At 42.1% G+C, this 22,538-nt stretch overlaps 4 protein-coding genes across 6 annotated transcripts; 2 read left to right on the top strand and 2 right to left on the bottom strand.

Moving 5' to 3' along the window:
- Positions 1-578: 578 nt before the first annotated feature.
- On the top strand, positions 579-5,719 carry tcp1 (t-complex 1). The gene is made up of 12 exons (XM_084377273.1): positions 579-708; positions 1,214-1,299; positions 1,387-1,515; positions 1,825-1,922; positions 2,014-2,124; positions 2,260-2,441; positions 3,217-3,343; positions 3,592-3,767; positions 3,910-4,033; positions 4,331-4,523; positions 4,657-4,820; positions 5,294-5,719. Exons 1-12 carry the CDS (start codon positions 636-638, stop codon positions 5,505-5,507), a joined length of 1,677 nt encoding a protein of 558 aa, XP_084233399.1. The 5' UTR covers positions 579-635; the 3' UTR covers positions 5,508-5,719.
- A 66-nt stretch (positions 5,720-5,785) lies between these two features.
- acat2 (acetyl-CoA acetyltransferase 2) lies at positions 5,786-9,899 on the bottom strand. Its single transcript, XM_084377274.1, has 9 exons — positions 9,750-9,899; positions 8,322-8,456; positions 8,000-8,181; positions 7,717-7,834; positions 7,477-7,620; positions 7,244-7,366; positions 6,972-7,126; positions 6,785-6,895; positions 5,786-6,680 (listed from the first exon to the last, which is right to left on the bottom strand). The coding sequence occupies exons 1-9, from the start codon at positions 9,808-9,810 to the stop codon at positions 6,510-6,512; spliced, it is 1,200 nt and encodes a 399-aa protein (XP_084233400.1). The 5' UTR covers positions 9,811-9,899; the 3' UTR covers positions 5,786-6,509.
- A 789-nt stretch (positions 9,900-10,688) lies between these two features.
- wtap (WT1 associated protein) lies at positions 10,689-17,366 on the bottom strand. Of its 3 annotated transcripts, XM_084377914.1 has the most exons (8): positions 17,167-17,366; positions 16,554-16,591; positions 16,401-16,456; positions 16,242-16,300; positions 15,973-16,100; positions 14,589-14,767; positions 12,041-12,195; positions 10,689-11,905 (listed from the first exon to the last, which is right to left on the bottom strand). In XM_084377914.1, the coding sequence occupies exons 2-8, from the start codon at positions 16,581-16,583 to the stop codon at positions 11,247-11,249; spliced, it is 1,266 nt and encodes a 421-aa protein (XP_084234040.1). In that variant the 5' UTR covers positions 16,584-16,591; positions 17,167-17,366; the 3' UTR covers positions 10,689-11,246. The 3 variants fall into 3 exon arrangements, with proteins under 3 accessions (XP_084234040.1, XP_084234041.1, XP_084234042.1); XM_084377916.1 differs by lacking the exons at positions 10,689-11,905; positions 12,041-12,195 and having other exon boundaries at positions 13,833-14,767; XM_084377915.1 differs by lacking the exons at positions 14,589-14,767; positions 15,973-16,100; positions 16,242-16,300; ... (1 more) ...; positions 16,554-16,591; positions 17,167-17,366 and adding an exon at positions 13,832-14,583.
- A 1,309-nt stretch (positions 17,367-18,675) lies between these two features.
- Positions 18,676-21,594, top strand: sod2 (superoxide dismutase 2, mitochondrial). Its single transcript, XM_084377049.1, has 5 exons — positions 18,676-18,786; positions 19,363-19,568; positions 19,678-19,794; positions 20,487-20,666; positions 20,797-21,594. The coding sequence occupies exons 1-5, from the start codon at positions 18,758-18,760 to the stop codon at positions 20,940-20,942; spliced, it is 678 nt and encodes a 225-aa protein (XP_084233175.1). The 5' UTR covers positions 18,676-18,757; the 3' UTR covers positions 20,943-21,594.
- Positions 21,595-22,538: the final 944 nt, after the last annotated feature.

Genomic DNA, 22,538 nt, shown 5'->3' with positions numbered 1-22,538 from the left:
AATCATTCATGGTGACAGTTTCCAAATTATCTTAAACATATCTTTGACATTTCTATAATTCCTTGTTACTCAAACTGGTATGTGAGAAGCTAAATGAAAGATGCCTTAGTATCCATCTCTCAATACAAGAAAAGGAAAAAAAAATAAGAAGAGGAAAAAAATAGATCATATTCTAATAAAGATAAGACAAAAACATCTATAAGTTGAAAAGGAAATACAGAAAGAAAATCATCAATACTGTAGTCTTTTAGATCAGCTACCATTTACATAGCAGGCCACCGTGTATTTCAGTGTCAACACACCCAAACCAACAGCAGAGGGCGCACACGCAGCCCGCTATAAACTAGAAATTATGAAAGAACCAAGAAGAAGATGGTGAGGCATGCTGGGAAATGCAGTTTTTATGAGATAACGTGCCAAAACATTATTTTCTAATGTTATAAAAGGGCTGTTTCACTTGCTGGTGCATTACAAATGTAAAGTTAAGATTCTTTATACAATCAAAACCTCTTCATCGGTAATTTACGGAGTTTTTTTGAATAAATTTTCTTCTCGAACCTTCTGGTTAATGCCGGTTTACCCATAATGCACCGCGCCCCTTCCTTTCTTCTCGGCTGTGTGGTGGTGGTCCAAAAATGTCGATGTTAGACGGTCCGTTAAATGTGCTCGGCCAGAGGACAACTGGCGAGTCTGTTCGCACTCAAAATGGTAAGTTATTGTGCTGCTTCACTCGGTGTTTCATGTGCAACTTGTGTATTTTCTGTGCGTCACGAGTGGCCGGCAGGAGAAAGGATTTCAGTTACTGCTGTGAACACACGTGTGGCTAATGCTAATGCTAGCTAACTTTCATGTCGAGTTTAAAAGTGTCTGCTCGGTGTCTGGGGGGAAATTTAGCGAAGCGCAGAAAATGCTGCTGCTTAAACAATGTGTCCTCTACGCCAAAAACTTTGCTTATGAGGTCGTAGTCCCATTTCAGTACCTTCCACTCCTATCACTATGAATGGACGGCTATGCTAATGGGATAGAAAAACACTGTCATGGTCTGAGGGTGTGGCTAACTTACTGTGTACCTCACTAAATAATATGACAGAACATATCAGTGATGGAGATATTGTTATAAGATGACACAGACATGTTAAATATGTCCTTAAATGGACATATATTGTCATTTGGTGCTTGTTAGCTAGTAGCAGCTTCCTCCTTTTCTTTGCAGTCATGGCCGCAGCATCCATCGCCAACATCGTCAAGAGCTCCCTCGGACCGGTGGGCCTCGACAAGATGCTGGTGGACGACATTGGAGTATGTTTCTCACTATAAATCAGATATTCCTTTTATCATTTAACATTGTGGCATGAGTTCCTCACCATGTCTCATGTACGTGACCAGGACGTGACCATCACCAACGATGGAGCCACCATCCTGAAGCTGCTGGAAGTCGAGCACCCAGCTGCCAAGGTCCTGTGTGAACTGGCTGACCTGCAGGACAAGGAGGTCGGAGATGGGACCACGTCTGTGGTGAGTAGGGTCAACAGCTGCTCCTACATGGTGCCATGTTTTTTTTTGCTGCCAACATAATGAGCTAAAAAAGTAAATGTCCTGTTTTAGTACCATGCATCTGCATTTTGTTACGGATGTGTGGCTATGCTAACAGGAGAGAGAAACTGTCCGTTAGTGTCTGAAGGGGTCGAGCAGCCTCATTTCTGCCACCTCTAATGAAACAATGGTACAATATTTTAATGGTGATGTCGCAATGTAGTCCCTGTAGGAAAATGAAACGGATCTCATTTTAGTGTACATCATGTGACCCTTTTTTTATTTTATTAGGTAATTCTTGCTGCAGAACTGCTGAAGAGTGCAGATGAGCTTGTGAAGCAGAAGATTCACCCCACATCAGTCATCAGTGGATATCGTCTGGCTTGCAAGTAAGATGTGAACAAGGAAAAGGAGTGTTTAGAAACAGATTATGATTTTTTTTTTTTTTTTCACACGCAAAATTGTTGTTCCATCTTCCAGGGAGGCAGTTCGCTACATTAATGAGAACCTCACCATCGGGACAGATGACCTGGGCAGGGAGTGTTTAATCAATGCAGCCAAAACCTCCATGTCCTCCAAAATCATTGGAGTGTATCCCTTTTGCTGTACAGTGCATACAGTGTTTAGTTTGGATCCAACCCACATGCCTGTAGTTTGCGGTATGTAATTGTTAACATTATATGTATGCAACCTTAGACTTTATCTGCCTTAATCCGGACCCTTCAGTGATTCAGAATTCTTCGCCAACATGGTGGTGGATGCCGCCATGGCTGTGAAGTTTGTGGACAGCAGGGGAGTGGCCAAATACCCCATCAACTCTGTGAATGTGCTGAAAGCCCATGGCCGCAGCCAGAAAGAGAGCTTCCTGGTTAATGGGTATGCACTGAACTGCACAGTCGGCTCACAAGGTATGTTAATTACAAAGAAATTCCCAAATTTCAGATTTAAATATGAGGATTTACTTGCCTCATCGATTGTCGCTGCAGCTGAGTAGACTCCCATTTAAGTTTGCTGCTATGTCTCATCTGATGGCGTAAGCAGTGATACGCGTGGGAGACAGTAAACTGGCTTTGAAAGGATTGAAGACACAGTAGTTTGTAAACTGTGGTTCCTCTTTTCTAGCCAGACAATGGAAAAATAGTCAGAAGTAAAATTAACATGTTTTTCATTATCGGTTAGTTTCGAAGCAGCATTTGTACAGTCTAAAAAGTTTGGAAACTACTGAATTTTAACCAGAATGTTTTCGAGTTGAGGAATAGGCTGGAATGCAAACATAATCCTTAAAAAAATCTGGTGTTTGATCTACAATACTAAAATCTTGGTTTATTTTAGATAAAGCCATCCTGTCGCCATTTGTTTGTCTCCTGGTTTTCACAATGATCAAAACATACAAAGTTAATATGAACAGCTGTTAAAACAAATTGCATATACATTGATTCGTGTGGGTTTAAAGGAATTCTGTTCACTTAATCTTTATTGAATTGCATTCATAGTAACAATTGAGATGTGATCATACAGGCTATGAGAGTCTTGACATTTTTGACTTATGTTTGTTGAAAGTCTTTTAAAAGTGCTTGAATTTTACTCTTAAAAATTGTATGAACACTGTGTAAGGTTTGGTCCATTTCAATTATTCTTCGGTTATTTTCCCTGTTGAACATGCTGTTTTGCGTTCATCTAAAGGCATGGTAAAACGTGTCGCCAACGCTAAGATTGCTTGCCTGGACTTCAGCCTGCAGAAGACCAAGATGAAGATGGGAGTCCAAGTCATCATCAACGACCCAGAGAAGCTTGACCAGATCAGACAAAGGTAGAAACCATTTTTTATGTGATATTATCATTAAGAATTATCCCATTTAAATTTGCTGTGATACTGAACCAATAGTATACACAGTGATACGCGTGGGAGAAAATATCAGCAGCCCGAGTCGAGGCAGCAGCTTCTCTCTGAGCTGTTTACCACGACTGTGGGCTGGACAATTCTGTATTATATTTGTGATGAATTTCATCTAAATGTTTGTGATGAAACTGAATCAATATTGGATGTGGTTTCTCTAGAGAATCTGACATCACCAAGGAGAGGATCCAAAAGATTTTGGCCTCAGGTGCCAATGTCCTCCTGACCACGGGCGGCATCGATGACATGTGTCTTAAGTACTTTGTGGATGTAGGAGCCATGGCAGTGAGACGGGTCCTCAAGAAGGACCTGAAGCGCATTGCCAAGGCAACAGGAGGTAAGGTGGAAATAGACTACAGTTTGTGCTGATTGGCTTTTGTATTACCGGTCTTTTACTATGAATGGGTTTTAATGGTTTGGTCAAGTAGTTTCATTAAACTGAAATATATAATAGTGACGTTGTGTTCATCTGTTCTCAGCCACCATCTGCCCCTCTCTGACCAATCTGGAGGGAGAGGAGACATTTGAGGCCACTATGCTGGGTCAGGCTGAGGAGGTTGTGCAGGAACGCGTCTGTGATGATGAGCTCATCCTTGTCAAGAAGTAAGAACTGCAACTATATATATAGTAATGTTTTATACTTTATAGTGTTTGTTTTTCTAACACAATGCTGATAAATACAGCTTGGTCAGTACAACTGTAGATTAAGAACATTTCAGTGCATGTAATCACACCTCATCTGTAGTTCTGACAGGAATGGTGATAAACTGAGACGGTGAAAAGGATTTTTATGATCTGTAGAAGGCAGAAGTCCCTCATGTTTGTCTACATATAAATGTTCTGCAGTCTGACACATGTTAACTGTATTGGTTGTCTTCTCCTAATTTTGAACTCTCTCAGTACCAAAGCACGCACATCAGCATCCATCATTTTGCGCGGGGCCAACGACTTCATGTGTGATGAGATGGAGCGTTCGCTGCATGATGCCCTCTGTGTGGTGAAGAGGGTGCTGGAGTCAAAGTCTGTTGTTCCAGGCGGAGGCGCTGTGGAGGCAGCTCTGTCAATCTACCTGGAGAATTATGCTACCAGCATGGTGAGACATGGAAAATGTTTGTCAAGCATGCAGCTGCTGAGTTTCTGGGGTTGGGAGCTTGGATTTTTTTATTACTGGAGATGATTTGAGCAGAGTGTAGGTTGTGACATTTATTTATTTTTTGGTTCTTCAGGGTTCCCGGGAGCAGCTGGCTATTGCAGAGTTTGCTCGTTCTCTCCTCGTCATCCCCAAAACACTGTCTGTGAACGCAGCACAGGACTCCACTGATCTGGTGGCCAAGCTTCGGGCCTTCCACAATGAGGCTCAGGTTAATCCTGAACGCAAGAATCTCAAGTGGTGAGTCTCTCCTTACGTCAGCAGTCATGAAACTAAAGTATCCGTTTACAAAGTGGCACAACAGATTTAGTCGACTATTCTTAAATGCTTGAGTTGGAGATGATGCTCACTTTTTGGTTGTGCTCCCTTAAAATACTGAACTGAAAATCTCTGGGTTTTTGTAGGTGTGATGTCACTTTTTGGGCTATTTTATTAGTAAAATGAGATTGACATTAGATCTACAACTAACAATAATTGTCTTGATCGCTTCAGCTGTTGATTATTTTATTTCTTGTTTGCGGTTACCGATTTGAAACAAAATGGAGGCAAAACGCTCATAAAAATGTAACAAAGATATAGGAGCAGTAAGCAGAGAGTGTTTAGTGGGAGCTGGATGAACTTTTAAGATATTTTGAAAAGTCTTCAGTTGGGCATGGTGACATTATTGTGTAACGTAGAACATCCAATATTTGAACACTTTGGTTGTCTTATAGGATTGGTCTGGACCTGGTGAATGGCAAGCCTAGAGATAACCGTCAGGCTGGTGTGTACGAGCCCACCATGGTCAAAACAAAGAGCCTCAAGTTTGCCACCGAGGCTGCCATCACCATCCTCCGTATCGACGACCTCATCAAACTGTTTCCAGAACCGAAGGAGGGCGGCCAGTCGTACCAGGATGCCGTGCAGTCAGGAGCTCTGGAGGGTTAAGAGGCTGTAGTTGGTCCTGTCCAGTTCATCGTCTGTATTTATACATAAGGAGCCATTCATGGCTGTTGCTCTTAGTGTAGGCCGTGCGTGCACTTTGCCTGTTTACTGTTCTCCCACTCCCTCTTGCTTCCAGAGGAACTGTAAGTGATTTGTTTATTTGGACACTTAATAAAGCTCCAATGGTTGTAAATGACCTTTGATTTGTTAATTCACATTGTGTGGCTGTGGTTATTTCGCAGACTTTGAGAAATGACTTTGACTGAGAAAGTTTTAAACTCTATGGCTTATACTTCTTTATTGACATGATTACAGGAACCTTTCACAAACATCAGGTTATGTACAGGAAGAACGAGGTTAGAGAAGGCTAGCACACTTAACCTTATGGCACTTAGCTGTGGTTCAAGGCTGCTGTCTGCACAATTGATAAGAGAAAGTGGAATGTCGGTCAGTATAAGGGTTACAGAGCAACAAAGTGAGTGCTTGAAACTACTCAAATAATTACACCACAAGTTACACTCTACAAATACTGTCCTTACTCAGCAACAGTTGCGCTTTGCCTTCACAAGTTTAGCGTTTCACTTTTTTCAATCGTACGGGTCATTTTAAAGGGAAAAACAACCAATCTTCATTGACTAACTAGCATTTTAGAAAATCTCATACCAGGTTGTAAGAGCAATTCTTAGTTACTACTGGTTTATGTTAAAGCTGTCGGCATACACTACATTTATATGAACTAGACATCTTAAATCCTCTAAAATGAAGCCAAACGCTACACAGCTACAACCTGAGGAGGGTTGAGTTTAAGTTCACAGTGAGACTGGCAAGCTATGGTCAGATGAGATCCAGTCACAAAACATACTTGTTGCTTTTAACTCAAGTACAGTAATTTGGAACAACCCAGGAAAATTACCATTTTATATCAGTGTAAACAGTTTCTGTATCCCTTATCCATTTAAAAAGATGAGATCAAGTGCACTCCGTGGAGCAGCGTTGGGGTTTTCATCAGACTCTCTCTACGCACATGGCGATGCCCATCCCTCCTCCAATGCACAGAGACGCCACGCCTTTCTGTCCTCCAGTCCTCTGAAGCGAATGCAACAAGGTCACCAGCACTCTGCAGCCGGACATACCGATGGGATGGCCCAGAGAAATGGCACCACCACTCACATTCACCTGAGGAAATAAAAACAAACATTGGACTCAAATGACAGCAGACAAACATCATCCAGCTTGTACTTCAGGCAGACTGGACAAAAATGGCACAATATAGCCATTACCTTGTCCACATTGAGGCCAAGCTCTTTAACCACAGCAATAGACTGGGCAGCAAAAGCTTCATTGATCTCAAATAAGTCGACCTGGTCCAGCTGCCAGCCTGCTTTCTCAACCTGTCAGAGGGAAACGAGAATGAACACAAAGAAGCCTTTTCCCAGTTATTTTATTCAGGTGCCTCTGATTTCTCACCGCTTTCCTGATGGCCGGTATCGGTCCAGTTCCCATGATAGACGGGTCAAGGCCAGCTTGAGCCCACGAGACGATTCTGGCCATTGGTTTTACGCCACGCCTTGCAGCCTCTGATTGGCTCATTAGGACAGTCGCTGCTGCTCCATCATTGATACCTAAAGTTACAAAAAAAATGATATATTCAGACGAAAAGCTGGCACTGACGTCTGTCTGGTTAGTGAGTTAAACCTCAGTGACATCATCATATGTTAGAAAAGCACCAGCTCTCAAACCTGAGGCGTTTCCAGCGGTGACACTGCCACTGCTGTCCTTAATGAAGCAGGGTCTGAGTTTGGACATGCTCTCCATGTTGCTGCCGTGCCGAGGAAACTCATCCACCTTCACCTCCACTGGACCTGGAGACAACAGACAAGTGTTACAGTTAACACACACCAAGGACAGATTAAACGATTTCTTCGAGATAGACGGATGATTTAGATAATAAATCACTGATCAACTGATCAACCTTTTCTGCTTGGCACCATGACTGGGACGATCTCTTTATCAAAATGTCCTGCTTTCTGCGCAGCCTCAACTTTGTTTTGGGACTGGACAGCAAACAGGTCCTGCGCCTCTCGACTGACTCCCCACTGCTTCGCCACATTCTCAGCTGATAAGAATACACAAGAGTTATCACAACAATGAACACTCGTATAGAGGTGTGACAATCGGCCGTTTGCTCATATGTATTCTCAGCTGTGCACACCTGTGATGCCCATGTGGTAGCCGTGGAAGGCGTCTGTCAGGCCGTCAGCCAACATGGAGTCCTGCAGGGAGGCGTCGCCCATCTTCATACCTGCTCTCATGTGCAGGATGTGAGGAGCCTTTTGGTGGAACAAGGAAACAAATGTGACATCATCAAGTAATTGAAACATCGAGCCTTATAAAATATGGCCAGTCTGATTCTCTTACTAAACTTGTAAGCGAAAGAGCCAGCATTTTTAATTTATATTACGCTTTTAAAACACACTCCTTCTGTCCAAGCCTACCTTGCTCATACTCTCCATGCCCCCTGCGACCACCACAGTGGACTCTCCAGCCTGGACGGACTGAGCTGCCAGGCACACAGCCTTCAGTCCAGAGCCACACACCATCTGGCAGCTCCATGCCGGGACAGGGTAGGGGATACCTGCCCCAACACTGGCCTGACGTGCCGGGTTCTGACCATGACCTTGAGGACAGAGAGGGAAAAAATAGAACACCAGTGAGAAAACTTAAAATCTGACTAATATTGCTCAACAGCTGTTAACATGACACAGGAACCCTGGACCTCTGTCACTCTTTGATCTCAGTGGCTTCCTGAGCTTTCACCTGCAGTGAGAGCGTGTCCCATGATAACCTCAGAGACCTCTTCTGGCTTCACCGTGGCCCGCTTCAGGACGTCCTTGATCACCACTGAACACAGGTCATGCAGAGGGACCGTGGACAGCGCACCGTTCAAGGTCCCTGTGTAAAAATTGGAAGAAGATATTGTAGCATGAGTACACCATGGTGCATATTCATCTTTCCACATACAAAGGAGGGTAGATAAGCATGCAATGCTGTTGAATTAATTTATTCTTGTACACTAAGATGAAGATAATAACCATAGTTCAAATTTCCCGACTATATCACTGTCACTACAGTTTCACCTGTTTGTCATGCGCTTACTTATCTTACTTCTAATGTCATGTATTATGCACTGGTTTATATTATATTTTGTATATTTCACTAATATTTAATACTCTGTTTATTGTCTTAAACTGGGTACAGTGTATGACCCTGACCCGGGAAACCCACTGATGGCTACTGAAGTTTCTACTGTACTGTAAATTTTGTAGCAATCTCTAGCACAGGAATTTCCTTGGGGATTAATTAAGTTTATCTTAGCTGACCTTATAGCAAAGCTTTTGACCAGGTTCTCAAAAAGGTGTCTTGTTGGTCCGATTGTAAGCTTTTCACACTGACTCTGACACCAAATTCAGAATTTAATTTGAGATTCTTGTGATCACTTTTAGAGCTCTGCATAGTCAGGCAAACACAAGGGGTCTCTACAGTCCTCTGATCAGAGCTTACTGGTTGTTCTTCTCTACAGACTCAACACAAAGCAGACTGAGACTATGAGGTTGTGGCTCGTACTCTTTAAAACTGTCTCTGTCATCTGTGAAGTTCAAAACCCATCTGTCTGGACTTGCATTTGCTCAATTAATTTAATTTTTGGAGGCACTTTTGACCTCTGATCAACAAAGCTGCTATATAAACAAACTTAGCTACTTAGTATAAAGTTGCTATTTGTCATTTAGGAGTGTCCTGTTGTGACATTGATACCTTTACTGAACACACAGTGGCCTCACTGTCACATCACAGTTGTCACACCTTTGTGAGGAGGTAACCAATCATAGGAAGGTCGTGCTCCGTGGCACTATGACCAGCCAGCCAATCACTGGTCAGAGAATACTCCGGACACATGCGCGAAACCAATCAGAGCGCTGCAAAACTGGGCGCATTTGCCTGAATGAATGGACATCAACCACTTTACAAATTAAACAAGACAAATGATAATACGGCTGTAAAAGCACAACTTACAACTAAACACGGTAGCTACAATACTACTTCATTTCTGTTACAGTTAGTGTGACCATAGTGACACCGAGCTGTGGTGTATGTTAGCAAACACTGACTGGTAGCAACAGTAAAGTAGCAACGTTAGAAAGTGTTGCAAATTAACGTGTTCGCGTCAAGCCGGATGTTAAATCTTACCGATTGGTGTCCGAGCAGCAGACACGATGACAACAGGCTCGGAGTTCATTTTGGAGTTCATGTCTGGGTCCGTGCTTCAAAGTGCTGTTCCTGTTTGTCCACACTGCAGTCAGATCTGTTGATACCATGGACCTGCAACGTTCAGGAGGCGTTGTGCAAGTGCAACTGGAGGCAAGAAGCACCACGGCGCCGCCGTGTGTGCAGGAGGACAACTTTCCACTTAGCTGACAACAAAAAACAACAAAACTCTTGTATTAATCTTTTATTAATTAAAAATATATATTTATATATTATTTTTCACATCATTCCTGCCAACTCTACAGTAGCTACTATGCCACGCTGGTTGGATCTAATATACTTTTATACTTTTGTATTTGTACTTTTATATTTTCATATATTACATTCACAACTTCTGTATATATATTTTCCATCTTATTCGTATCTTATATTCTTGTACTTTATAAAATATTTTTAATGTTATACCTGTTTCATTGTAAAACAGCATACAGAGTGGAAGGAAAAGGATAAATGTTGTACGGGGAAACATGTCCTTTAACTGTATATGACAATAAATGCTTTTGATTGATTTATCTGTACATATGTATTTTTTCTACTTGTTCTCTCTACAATTTCAGTCTTCTTCAAAATTATATTCTGTTGTAATACTTTATTTCCCACCTAGGATTAATAAAGCTTGATCATATTACATAGCCAAATTATGTTCATCTGAGGTTTATGATGATCTAAAATTAAGACAAATCTTAACACAAAGCAAACCCCCCTTATACACACTTTTTTATACATGTAATATTGACTCAGTGGAGTAGACTATATGAGGAGGCCTTTTAATTTTTTATGCTTCATCTCAATCTATAGGTTACATAAGTTATGAATGTTCATATTAATAAATTGGTGGTAGTAATAATGTCTTTCACTGAGTAGTATTAAAAATCTTTATTGGTATTTGGTCAGTACATGAAAAGGACTGAAGTCAGAATAATATGAACATCGCATATAAACTACTCACAATTCAACAGAATCTTTTGAACAGAATTTTTTTTTCCTCAATGAAAAATTAAAATTGCATTAAAAAAAAAAAAAAAAAAAACACAGGCCAACATCTAAAAATGACCTTGAATATTGCGAAGCTACTGCAATTCAGTGATTTTACTGACTTTTGACGATGAGTTACAACACCAGATGCCCCATTTCAGTGTCAAGAGCTCAAACAAGAACAGCATAGACGTGCTCAAATAAACAGCAGAATGAAACGGACTAGTTTTAAATCATACATCCACTCACTTCAAATCTAACATTAACCCATACCTGTTACATCCCTGTTTAGCAACACAAATGTGACAGAGGCATCACGATAGGCGAGGGGAGGAGGGTGAAAACAAAACGTCTTGGACAGCAGTGCTGTGTTACAGACTATGCGTTTGTTGCCTTGTTTGTATATTGTATAAAAAAAGAAAAGACAGTACATGTCAAAGTACATTACAAAACCACACTGTCGCTCGTGCTGGAGTCCAGGCCGTTCTGAGCGTGCCGTGACCCTGCAGTCCTGGTGCCCTTGGTTACCAGGGCAGCCTTGTCCTCATGGGGGTCGGTGGTGGAGTCTGTGTCATTCGAGTGCTGAGTCAATGATGTCTCGCTGCCCGTCGGAGAGTCCACGCTCTCGTACCCTGCACTCAGCTGGCTCCCGAAACCCACAGGTCCTCCCACTCTCCCAGCAGCAGTCTGACTCCCTGACGCCTCCTCCGAGTGGTTGGACAGCTTGGTCTCAGCTTCGCCGGGGCTGGAGACCATGGGGGACATGGGAAAGTCTTCCTCTGTGCTGCTTACCTCCCGATACAGGCTGGGTGTGGTGGTCTCGCTCCTCTGGGATGAGTTGCCGTTGCTTGGTCCATTGGAGACCCTCCCGTAGTCTTTGCCCATTGGTTCGGAGGGTGCGCTGGCCTGCTCAGGCTGGGTGGACGGCTCAGCGGATGAGCTGGAAGCAGTGGGTGAAGTCCTGCTGGGTCCCGCTCCGGCCATTGACCCCTGAGTTTGAGTCAGCTGCTGACGAGAATCTTTCAACTGCTGCTGCAGGACGAGAATGGTGCTCTGCATCCCCTCCACCTCCTCGTCCAGCTGGATGATAAAGTCATTCAGCTCTGGGAGAGATGGGAGATCAGAACAGAAAAAGAACAAAATCAAAAACCAACTCAACAGTAGTATGTTAAAAGTCAGATTTGACTTGAAGTTAAACAGGTCAGGCTGAAAAATGTGGATGCTGCTCATGTCCTCACCGTCTTGGCTGCTCTTGAGCTCCTCGCTGTACTTCTTCTGCAGGGCTAGCTCAGCCTCCAGCTGGGCGATGCGTCCCTGTGACAGCTGCCTACCCAGCTCCTGGTTTTCCTGAATCAGCATTCGACACTTGGCCATCAGTTTCTTCCCCGTTTGGCTGCAAGGGAAACAAGTCTCACATCACACAGTGAACCAGGAGACAAAGATGACAGGCAAAGAGGTGCCACTGAATCTGTTCCAACTGACTGATCCACAACCAAACAAAACTCTTCAACCTAGCCATCCCTAAATGACTCTGTTGTCACAACAAGATTCTTATTTTATCAATTTGATTCCAATAAAATTACCAGGAATCAATTGGTTCAGTACAAATAAATGTACATTATTTTCTTGAGAAGATCCAAAGTACATTTTTTCTCTAAATTATTCAATTATGAATATATTAAACATCTATGGTCCTCACTGTGGCTCCACAGCACACTATCTAGACCCACATTTCTCTGTAACTAATACATCCATTCTTACACTTTATCTTAATTCAACATGTTGCATATTGACGACAAGTGAGCACGTTGAAATGAACTGTAGAAATTCTGCCGCAACCAAATTCTCACATTCAAACGCACTCGCAGCAGAATGAAAAATGTCACAGAGTTATATTAAAATTGACACGCTACAAAAAAACTACAATTTAAATATCAACCCTTAACTGAGTAGCAAAAATGGAAATGTGCACTGCAGAACCAGGCACCTGTTTCGTGTAGTCATCACTTTAAATACACAGGAGAAAGTGTTTCAACAGTCAAATTAAACAGCTTGAGGTGCCGCTTTCTCAACAGGTTAAAGAGCACTCCAACAGTCCTGCACACCTGGTATTTCATACATAAGCAGTTATTATGTTTATGCTTTACCAAAGCCCTAACCAAGAAGCCAAAATTGCAAACATATGACAGGCATACACATTATTTAAAACCATAACTGCCATCTATTTAGTCTTTAAATACCTATAGAAAGTCATCTGGCCAGTGGAAAGTTAAATATAAACATTAAATTAATTTAATTACTCAACAACTTCACCCTCTAAAAGCAGAAGCAGTCATTTAAGTTTAAACAGCTCAGAAAACCATGTAAGTTATTCTTAATGTTGTCATTAAAATTACGCACTGCACATTATTTACTTAACTGCATTTACTGCACTTCTTCTCAGTAGTTTAGTGGTCATCATAACCATCAGTTTCTCTTAAGGACTGGGAAGATGTAGGCTGTGTATACACTACCAGCTCTAATCTCACTCTCTCAACTAAGTGTGAGAGTGTAGTATGGCTTTGTTTTAAAAAAGACATGAAAAGACAAAACAGATTCCACGTGCGTTTCATTGTGAAAACAGTGGCTAAGATCTGTGTCACACAGGTGAGAGATAAATGTCTCATCAGCTATTAGCGTTAAAAGGCTGAGGGAGAGATTGTGAGGTCAATAACAAAAATACACAGAGATACAATGAATACAGTTCCATCAACTCATAACATGACTTGTTAAAGACATTTGCATTCACAACTTGAAAACAAGACTCCGTGCACCTACAGCAGTGTGTTTGGTATGGATCTGAAGAATTGAGCAAAGCTTAATTCGTCGTCAAAGTTCAAATGTTTTTATGTAAACAATCAAAGCCAATCGTGCTTCTTGGTTCACACACACTGCAGTAAGTGTTTGTTTCAGAGAAACAAGAGAAAGATCAAATGAAATGCAGATAAAAAGAAACAAGTCACAAAATAAAACATGTAAATACACTCTACCGTGAGTGGGCCCATGTTCAGAGACACAGGCGACTGGACCCTCATGCCTGAACCACAGTCCTCTGTGGACCGAGGATCTGGCTCCGCTCACAGTCTTAACACCATTTCTAGTGGCTCTTCCCCCCAGAGTCTTACTTTTAAATCCTAGACACTGTCCTCATGTTACTGCAATGTATCTAGACTGTCCAAAAAGTCTTTACGTTTCTCAGGCAGACTAGAGGGGTATGTGTGTGGTGTAATCCACAGTTAAATGTCTTTATAAACCAAGTATGGGAATTGTCTGTAAAATGTTCAATTGCTGCTTTAGGCTAGGGATGCTCCCTGCCTGACTCACCCTCCACCATGACCCCCCTATTTAATATGTGTACTGTCTGGTTTGAGCTGAGGGTGCGGGGAGGGCATATATCCGTGTTGGGAAGTGAGTGACCACCTCTTCAGGAACAGTCCGGACTCCTTCAGGCCCATGGACGGTGAGGGGATACGAGGGGAGAGAGCTGAAACACAAGTGTCACCTGACCATACTGTCTTTTCACTTTAGGTTATGTGATATGTAGCTGGCACAGTGCAAGAGTACAAAAACAGTTTTGTTCTGCAGTGACTGGCTTTCTGTAAAGTCTGAGTCTCGTGGTGAGTACAGCATTTGTCAGCCTTCCACCCCACCATTGTTCCTGCATGCCTGCAGTGAGCGTGAGGGTGGGGGGCATGAGGAAGTCTTGACTTTTTTGTGGGGGAGGGGGGTTATTTTGATTGTCTTTACCTATCAGGTGTAAATTTCCAGGCACTCAGTTCATTTTGGGCCTGCTCCAGTTTGTCTTTAGTCTGTTCGAGTTCAGCCTTCATTTTGAGGAAAAACAAGTTGATGGCTGGGTCCACCATGGATGACCGCAGTTGGGCCGCACTCGGCTGCTGGACTTGCTTGAGGTACTGGATCTGGGTCTGCAGGATAAAACAAGCAGGTGTTAGTGACTGGAAAAGTGTAGAAGTACTTTATAATTTTATGAGCACCAGTCCTTTAGCTTGTCCAGTTTCAAGTCATGAAGTCACATGTAAAAATGTACCCCAATATCAGATGAATTTAAACAGTTTGGTTCTAAAATCCACCAATATTTTTGAGATTATCAGACAACTTTTCAATCCTGAGCCCCTGGATAACAAACTGGACGTTACTAAAGGTCAGGACTTGAGCGTTTTGTGCGTGTGGCCTTTTCAAACAGCAGCTTTCAAAAGAATATAGATTTAGATACAGATTGCTGCAAATTCAAAACACTTAGATGGAGGACTATCGGGATTAACCTTTAATTACATAGCCATTTGAACTCTGTAATTAAAGCTTTTGTTCGACATGAGCTGCATTCAAAGACACACCCGGAGAATTGTCATTTGAAGAAGACCAGACAAGTTCAAAACAAACTACAACTCACCTGCTGAAGTCACAGTTATGATGACCTCAGAACTGATTTAAATGTCATTGCATTAGAGGCAAAAGGCGCAGCTAATATGCCTCAAAACACAACAGCCAGATGAGAGTTAAACTATTTCAGCCACAAATGGTAAAAGTGACAACAGAGACACGAGTTAAAAAACCTTTCTAACCTGTGTCTGGCAGTGCGTGTCGTGTTTACCTCAGCTGCCCTGTAAGAATGGCATGTGCCGCCATAAAGCCACTGGGTGATCCACTGAGCTGTCAATCTGATAAGAGCAAAGGCTGCCCTCTTTGACACTATTAACTTTTAGCCTACATACCATGCAAATGAATGAATACAAGGTCTAGTGCAGTGCTGAAATGATGTCAATTGGTAGGTTAGTCTGCAGAGAGAAAATTGGAGGATTCCAGCTTTAAGAAATTATTTCTGCTATCTTACAGTGTACTTTAAGGTTTTTTGTGCCAATTTTAAGACATGGCAACTTGATTTGATGCAAAGCATTTGTCAAAGCCATCAACTACACACAAAAAAATCCAATAACTAATGAATAATGAAAGTAAGTGTTAACTACAGCCACAGAGCAGCTGGATTTTTGTTAGAGATCGGCAATTCTGGCTTCACAATGCAAAAAGTCTAATGCTCTCGCTTTGAGTAAAACAACTGTGTATCCCATAATCATATCAGATGCATGAACAAAGTGGAGGAATAGATACATACTGTGCACTCTTGCATTTCCTGCTCCTTGGTGGCAAGTCGCATGACCAAGATGTTCTCCCTGCGCGCAGACTCCTGCTGCTGCTGCTTGAGCTTCTCCTCCGACTCCTTCAGCCCAGTTACATCATTGGCTAAGACGGGGAAAGAGGGGAAGGAAAGAAAGTGCATCAGAAGACGTGTCCCTTTCTCAGGCAGCCACTATAGTGATTACTGCTGGCAGGAGAAACCCTGTCGTATTGGGTGACACTTTATGTAACAGCAGATGTACTTACAACACAGATCTGCATATTTTGCCTCCAGGACCTGGACATATGCTTCATGCTGCTTCCATCTGAGAGGAGCAGAACATGTGTAAACATTAGCAGCTCAAGCGAAACAGATCAAGTTTCCCCACAACATAATTAATCTCTACCTGTGGAGCTGTTATTTACCTTGTGCACAGCTCCTCCCTGGTCAGGGTCTTCATGTCAGATTCACTGAGGCGAACCTGGAGAGAAGGAAACAGAGGGTGGGTTAGACACAGAAGACAGAAAGATAATCAGGCTCACATTTAGACATGAAGGTTTCCTAGAAAAGACACTCACCTTCTTGGGAAGAGGCTCCTCGTTGGTCATTGTGAAGTCTAGAAGTGAAAGTGACAGGAAACATCATTAATCAATAGCTTGGTGTCGTGTGTTCAAGCGACTGCATCATCTTCAGCTGTAACGCGCCGACTGTCCACACGCAGTAAAATATGACATGTATGACAACTTGGCTGATTTGAAACTAATGTTGTGGTTTCACCCTCAACCAAGTGAAGCTAACGGTGTGCGACGAGTGAGTTAACCACCTGGCCGACCAAAATAAAAGTTGAACATTACCAGTTCATAAGAGGTGTCGAGCCTATGTTAGCTGGTGTGGCAGGCAAGCAACGATGGATAGCAAGCGATAGAAATAAGCTAACCAAGGTTAACTCTGGCGTGCTACTAACATTTAGCATCCGCTAGCAAAATAAATACAAGATGTGAAGGTACACGTTTGAGCGACTGTATTTTCTTTATGTTCCGCCTGACAGCATGCAATTCTTGGCTCTGTTTTCGGCTCCTTGTTATCACAAAATGGCGGTGAAGGAAATGACTCCCTCCCTTGCGCTCCTTTTCCTGAAACTAGCGGGCTCTTGGCTGCAGAAATCGGGCCTACGGCCCTCAAAACACTTACCAGACCCGTTTCTCTCGATGTTTCTGGGGCTTCTCGGCTTCGCTAGTTCTTTATAAGGAGGAAAATTGCAACTACGTTAAAAACTCGCTGTTAATTTATATGTAGTTGCCTCGGTTCGGCGTGATCAACATCATCTTCGTCACTGAAGGCAGGACAGAATGGCTCTGACCGAGCTGCTGCACTCGCGTTGCTGCAGAGCACAGCCAGAGACGGGGGAGGAGAAGAAAGACCTCTCACTCTGCCGCGATTTCCGGCTCCGAAAAAACGACGCTGGGACGAGATACTTGTGGAAAATGCTCAAATACAGTCATGTTTACAGTTAAATGACAATAGTTCATGATTGTTTATTTCGAAGAAAGCCATGGAACGTGGCATTTCCTCATTGTTATGATTATGATTCCATTATTATTATTGCTATTATTATTATTAATCAGGTTTATGTGAAAGCTTCAATCTTCTGATTAATTTACCAATGAAAAATCATTCACCGTTTTGATAACCTATAAATCTGTTCATTTTAAGGATTTATAATCTGATCATTGCCAAAGTAACTGCCTGGTTCCTGCCTCTCAATGTAAATATTTGCAGGTTTTTAACATCTTTACTGTTGGTTGGATGACACAAGCAATTTTAAGACATCTTCTTGGGCTCTGGAAAAGTATCTTGGATATTTTGTCGACAAAATGATTAATTAGGAAAACAATATGTAGATGATAATCACTGGTCTTCATGTAGTTTTTGTGGCAGTAGATGTAGTGCTGCTAAAATGCCTTTAATACATCATTTTTGGTGCATCAGTAATTGTGAGTTGAGGCTCCTCATTCCCTTGAGTTTTATGCCTGATTCAATTTTTTTGTTTTTGTTGCACATAATTGCACACGTGACAACATCTAATAGTTATGTTTTTATCACAAATACTGAGGTCTTCTTGGTTTTTAATCCCTGAGTGATTCATTTGCTTTAACATGGACGATCTCTGGCATTCCCTCCGATGGATAGATGATGTGTTCACGTGATATTTTTTACCTCGCGGTTAGTTGTAATAATTATGCTTGTGCAGACTACATGTGCAATTTAATTAGGCTATAGTTATATTATGGATATATTTTATTCTATAAAATACTGTGTATTCACAATATCATTGCATATTTCAAAACGGTCATGTAATATAATGTAATATAATTAATAGACGTGAGTAAATTGTTTCAATAACAAAATATACAATGAAACTTCAACTGTGCTTCTTGCACTTTTATTGAGGCCTCTGAAACCAACCAGGAGGGCGAGTTGGAAAAATGTTATAGAAGAGGGGAGGAGGGAGGGGTAAATGCATAATCTAGCGTGTTTAAATATATTTCAGCATATTACGTTTTCATCACACAAGCCATATTATTGTATCTTTCCATATTTATGAATTGAGTGGTGGCTTTAATTGTGGCAGTTGAAGTTTGTCTAATGATTGTACACTCTCGCCACACCCCCACACGACCATAATGGTACGGTCCTCGGTCTGTCAGGTTGAAATTGCACACTTTCAAGGGCAGTCACCAAGAGTGTCAACTCTATCTCGTGTACGAGCTCTATCGTGAACATGCTTTGCAGAGTTGGTCAAATACGCAGGTAAAACTGATATCAACCTACCGTTTGGTGCCATTGCCTTGTCCAGAGTGAACACGGACTTAGATCAGCTGGCTCCTGTTAGCGGCGACTGCTCGTGAACTTGAGACAGTTGTTTAGCAGAGCTAACAGTTAGCTAGCTTGGATGCTAACTTACATCAGCAGTTCAGCAAGGTTAGCTTGTGGCGCACCAAAACAAAGGGTGTTTTTATATTCGGGCACGCTTGACCACACCTAACCCGGGGCCTACAGTCCGTTCAGCTAATATCTAGATAACCACATAACTACTGAATGTTAATTCAAAACTAACGTCATAATGTCGGGTAACTGAAAGCCAGCTGCTGAAGGCTTATCAAACTGTGTAAGGCTGTCCTGGGCTAATATTGTGCAATTTAATCACACATATATCACTAGTAGCCAAGTTACTTTTGTCTCTCCATATATTTGAAACTGGTTATACTCTAACATGTCATGTCAGTTTCTCTTTCCAGTTGGCTGCCTTATACTATCCTGTACTGAATTTTATTTCTAATGGTATGGTTTGTTTGGTAAATCTCTCCCCTCCCCTCTTTGCCTCAGGTGTGCAGCCAGCCTGAGCCAAACTATAAACCAGGTAGCTGCATCGAGGCAGAAGCACACGCTCCCTGACCTGACCTACGACTATGGTGCCCTGGAGCCCCACATCAACGCAGAGATCATGCAGCTGCACCACAGCAAGCATCATGCCACATATGTCAACAACCTCAACGTCACAGAGGAGAAATATAAGGAGGCACTAGCAAAGGGTACAAACACAAAAGCAAACTGTAGATGTGTCTCAAATGTCAACAGTCAAATGTCTTGACAGATCTGATGTCTTCGTATTCACCTGCCTGTATTTGGCTTGTATTGTAGGAGATGTGACAGCACAGGTTGCCCTCCAGCCTGCTCTGAAGTTTAATGGAGGAGGCCACATTAATCACAGCATCTTCTGGACAAACCTGTCTCCGAACGGAGGAGGCGAGCCACAGGGTAAGGCAGAAGTGCGTGCAAAACCTGAACAGCTTGTCACCCCATTTTTCCTACACTTTGTTTTGTAATTAAAGGGGCACCAAAATCAGAAGTATTTCTTTTTTCTATAACTGAATAAACAAGCTGTTCTCAGAGGAACACAAGGTCCCCAGAACACTATTTCAAGCTAGAGAGGTGGCAGGGTCCGCCACATATCCGCCACCTGTAATGTCACGTTAAGCTCATTAATAGTGCTGAACCCACTGGGAGTGTACAGCTGATTCTTTAGCTCTGTTCAGCTTTTAGCTCATCATAAGCCACAAATATAAAACAAAGACAGCCATTCCCAGTGAGCAAGCTCAGACAAGTGAATGAGTAGCTTGCAAAGTATCCAGTAAGATAAAGTTTTATAAGGATTTCGCATTCAAAAGCAAGAGTAAATATTAGACCTACAGTCATCAGGTGGGCAAAAATGTGACTCAAGTGCCCCCTAGTGCTGAAAGATGCTGCCTAAATGTAATTTTGCATCCACAATATTGTATGGCTTTCCTCTAAGATTGTATTATTTATTGCAGAAGGCTTAGGAGAAATAAAATAAATTGATTTTAAAAATAAATTTGCAAACTTTGCTGAAAATGCTTTCTGATTTTGTTCCTTGCTCTTAATGTCTAGCTTTGCCCTAAAGTAGCGCCTGTCTGTGTCACTTCCTGCAGGGGAGCTGATGGAGGCCATCAAGCGGGACTTTGGCTCCTTCCAGAAGATGAAGGACAAGATGTCTGCCGCCACAGTGGCAGTGCAGGGCTCGGGCTGGGGCTGGCTGGGCTACGACAAGGAGAGTGGAAGACTTCGTATCACTGCTTGTGCAAACCAGGATCCCCTGCAGGGATCAACAGGTCAGTTGACAGCAGATTTGACTTTCTTTCTGCAGCACATCAGTTACATTTTATGCTCATACTTTCTTTCGTCAGTGTCGCATATGAAATAGAGCCATCACGATAATTGTTTCCTGTCTTTGACCCTCAGGTCTCATCCCCCTCCTCGGTATCGATGTATGGGAGCATGCCTACTACCTTCAGTACAAAAATGTGCGGCCAGACTATGTGAAGGCTATCTGGAACGTCATCAGCTGGGAGAATGTGAGCGAGCGTCTCCAGACTGCCAAAAAGTAGAATCTGATCCTCAGTTATCTCCCATAAGTTCTTTCACCTTGACCTAGATCAAATAGTAGTTGCAAATAATGTTCAGGTTGCATTGAGTTCTCAAATGATTATCTGCTTCAAAGTTGATTATCGTTGAAATACTGCCTATATTGGTGCAGATTATATTGTCTTTATGGCAATCACACCGCCCTACACACACACACACACACACACACACACACACACACACACACACACTGGTTGAAGCAAACTTAAAATTATTTGCAAGTTCTTTTTATATCAGGTCTGTTCTCAACCTCCAGACCTTTTCAACGCACAAATGGGTCTCCCTTTACATCAAGGCTGACTTCTGTTAATCAAACCCAAACACTGGCTGCCACACATGTGAACTAGGTATCAGATAACCAGACTGCTTATTCAGTGAGCTCTTCTTTGTCAGAATAACTCACACCAAACTCAGACAATGTTATTGCAGTCCATGTATTTGATGTATTATAATAAAATTATAGGATTTCAATTATAAAAGCTTGATTGTTTGGTGCTTCATTATTTTATTTCTATGTGCAGTTATAGACAAACTCTAAGATGTGTTTTAAAGTCAGTTATTCATGTCAGAGAAGGACGACTTAGGAAAAAAATAAAAGCATGGTGATTGTATTGAGTGTTGACCAATAGAGGCTTCTTTTTACTTCAGTTTAGTTCTTTATACTCTCCCACGAGGACGATGACGATAAAGATCAGATCACTGTTACTGGCTGTTTAACACAGGCCAGGGAACATTGTTTATGGTGGCAAGTTCACGATAAGCATAGTTTTACCAAATTTGGTGAGGCATGTAGGATATTTAGAAAACAAGAAAGCTCTTCAAGGAGCTCTCTCCCAGACTAATTCTCAGCAATCATCTTATTATCGACATTTGTTTTTCTGTGGCTTGTTTTAAGAGTTTCTTATCTAAAACATGGCCAGGTTGGCTTCAGTCCAGTCAAAAGATTTAGTTAAGATATGTAAACACTTGTGTTTGGGGGACATTAGATGCTGTCTAGTACTGTAAACCTGATCTCTTAAACCTCATGAACCTGAGTGGTAAAATCAGTAAAGTGTATACTACACCATCTGCTCATCTTCATAGTGTTACCAGAAGAGGGCAGTGTTTCCAAAGGTTTCCTGCTGTAGACGCTCACATTTTGCAAAAATCCAGTGTATTTAAATGATGCCTGTATGGGAGTTATATATTTGGGCATAACTCAAAGAAGTAACAGTTAAGTCTCTTCATCCATCCATGCAACCCACAATAGATTTTAAAGCAACAAAACAAAATATAACATCCTGTACAAAGATAGTTGATCGATCTTCATCCACAGATCTTCAAATACTGACACAGCTCGAGTCAGACCTTGGGAGGTGACTCAACAATCGACTATCTTTCTCCAAGAAGTTACAATTTATCGTGTTCAAATACTTTAACAAGACACTGTGTCTGTGTGAAGATCACGGGCAAGTTTACTTCAACTGTACAAATGGCTTCCAGCTGGCTAATCTCCCGTCATCCAAGTGACTCCGCTCTTCCTGTCAGCGATTAGGACTGACCAGTTCGCCAGTGGAGAC

Source organism: Pagrus pagrus (assembly GCF_965226575.1).
Source record: "Pagrus pagrus genome assembly, chromosome: 16".
Lineage (NCBI taxonomy): Eukaryota > Metazoa > Chordata > Actinopteri > Spariformes > Sparidae > Pagrus > Pagrus pagrus.
The sequence above is the reverse complement of the archived record's forward strand: the minus strand, read 5'-3'. Positions and strand labels throughout refer to the sequence as shown.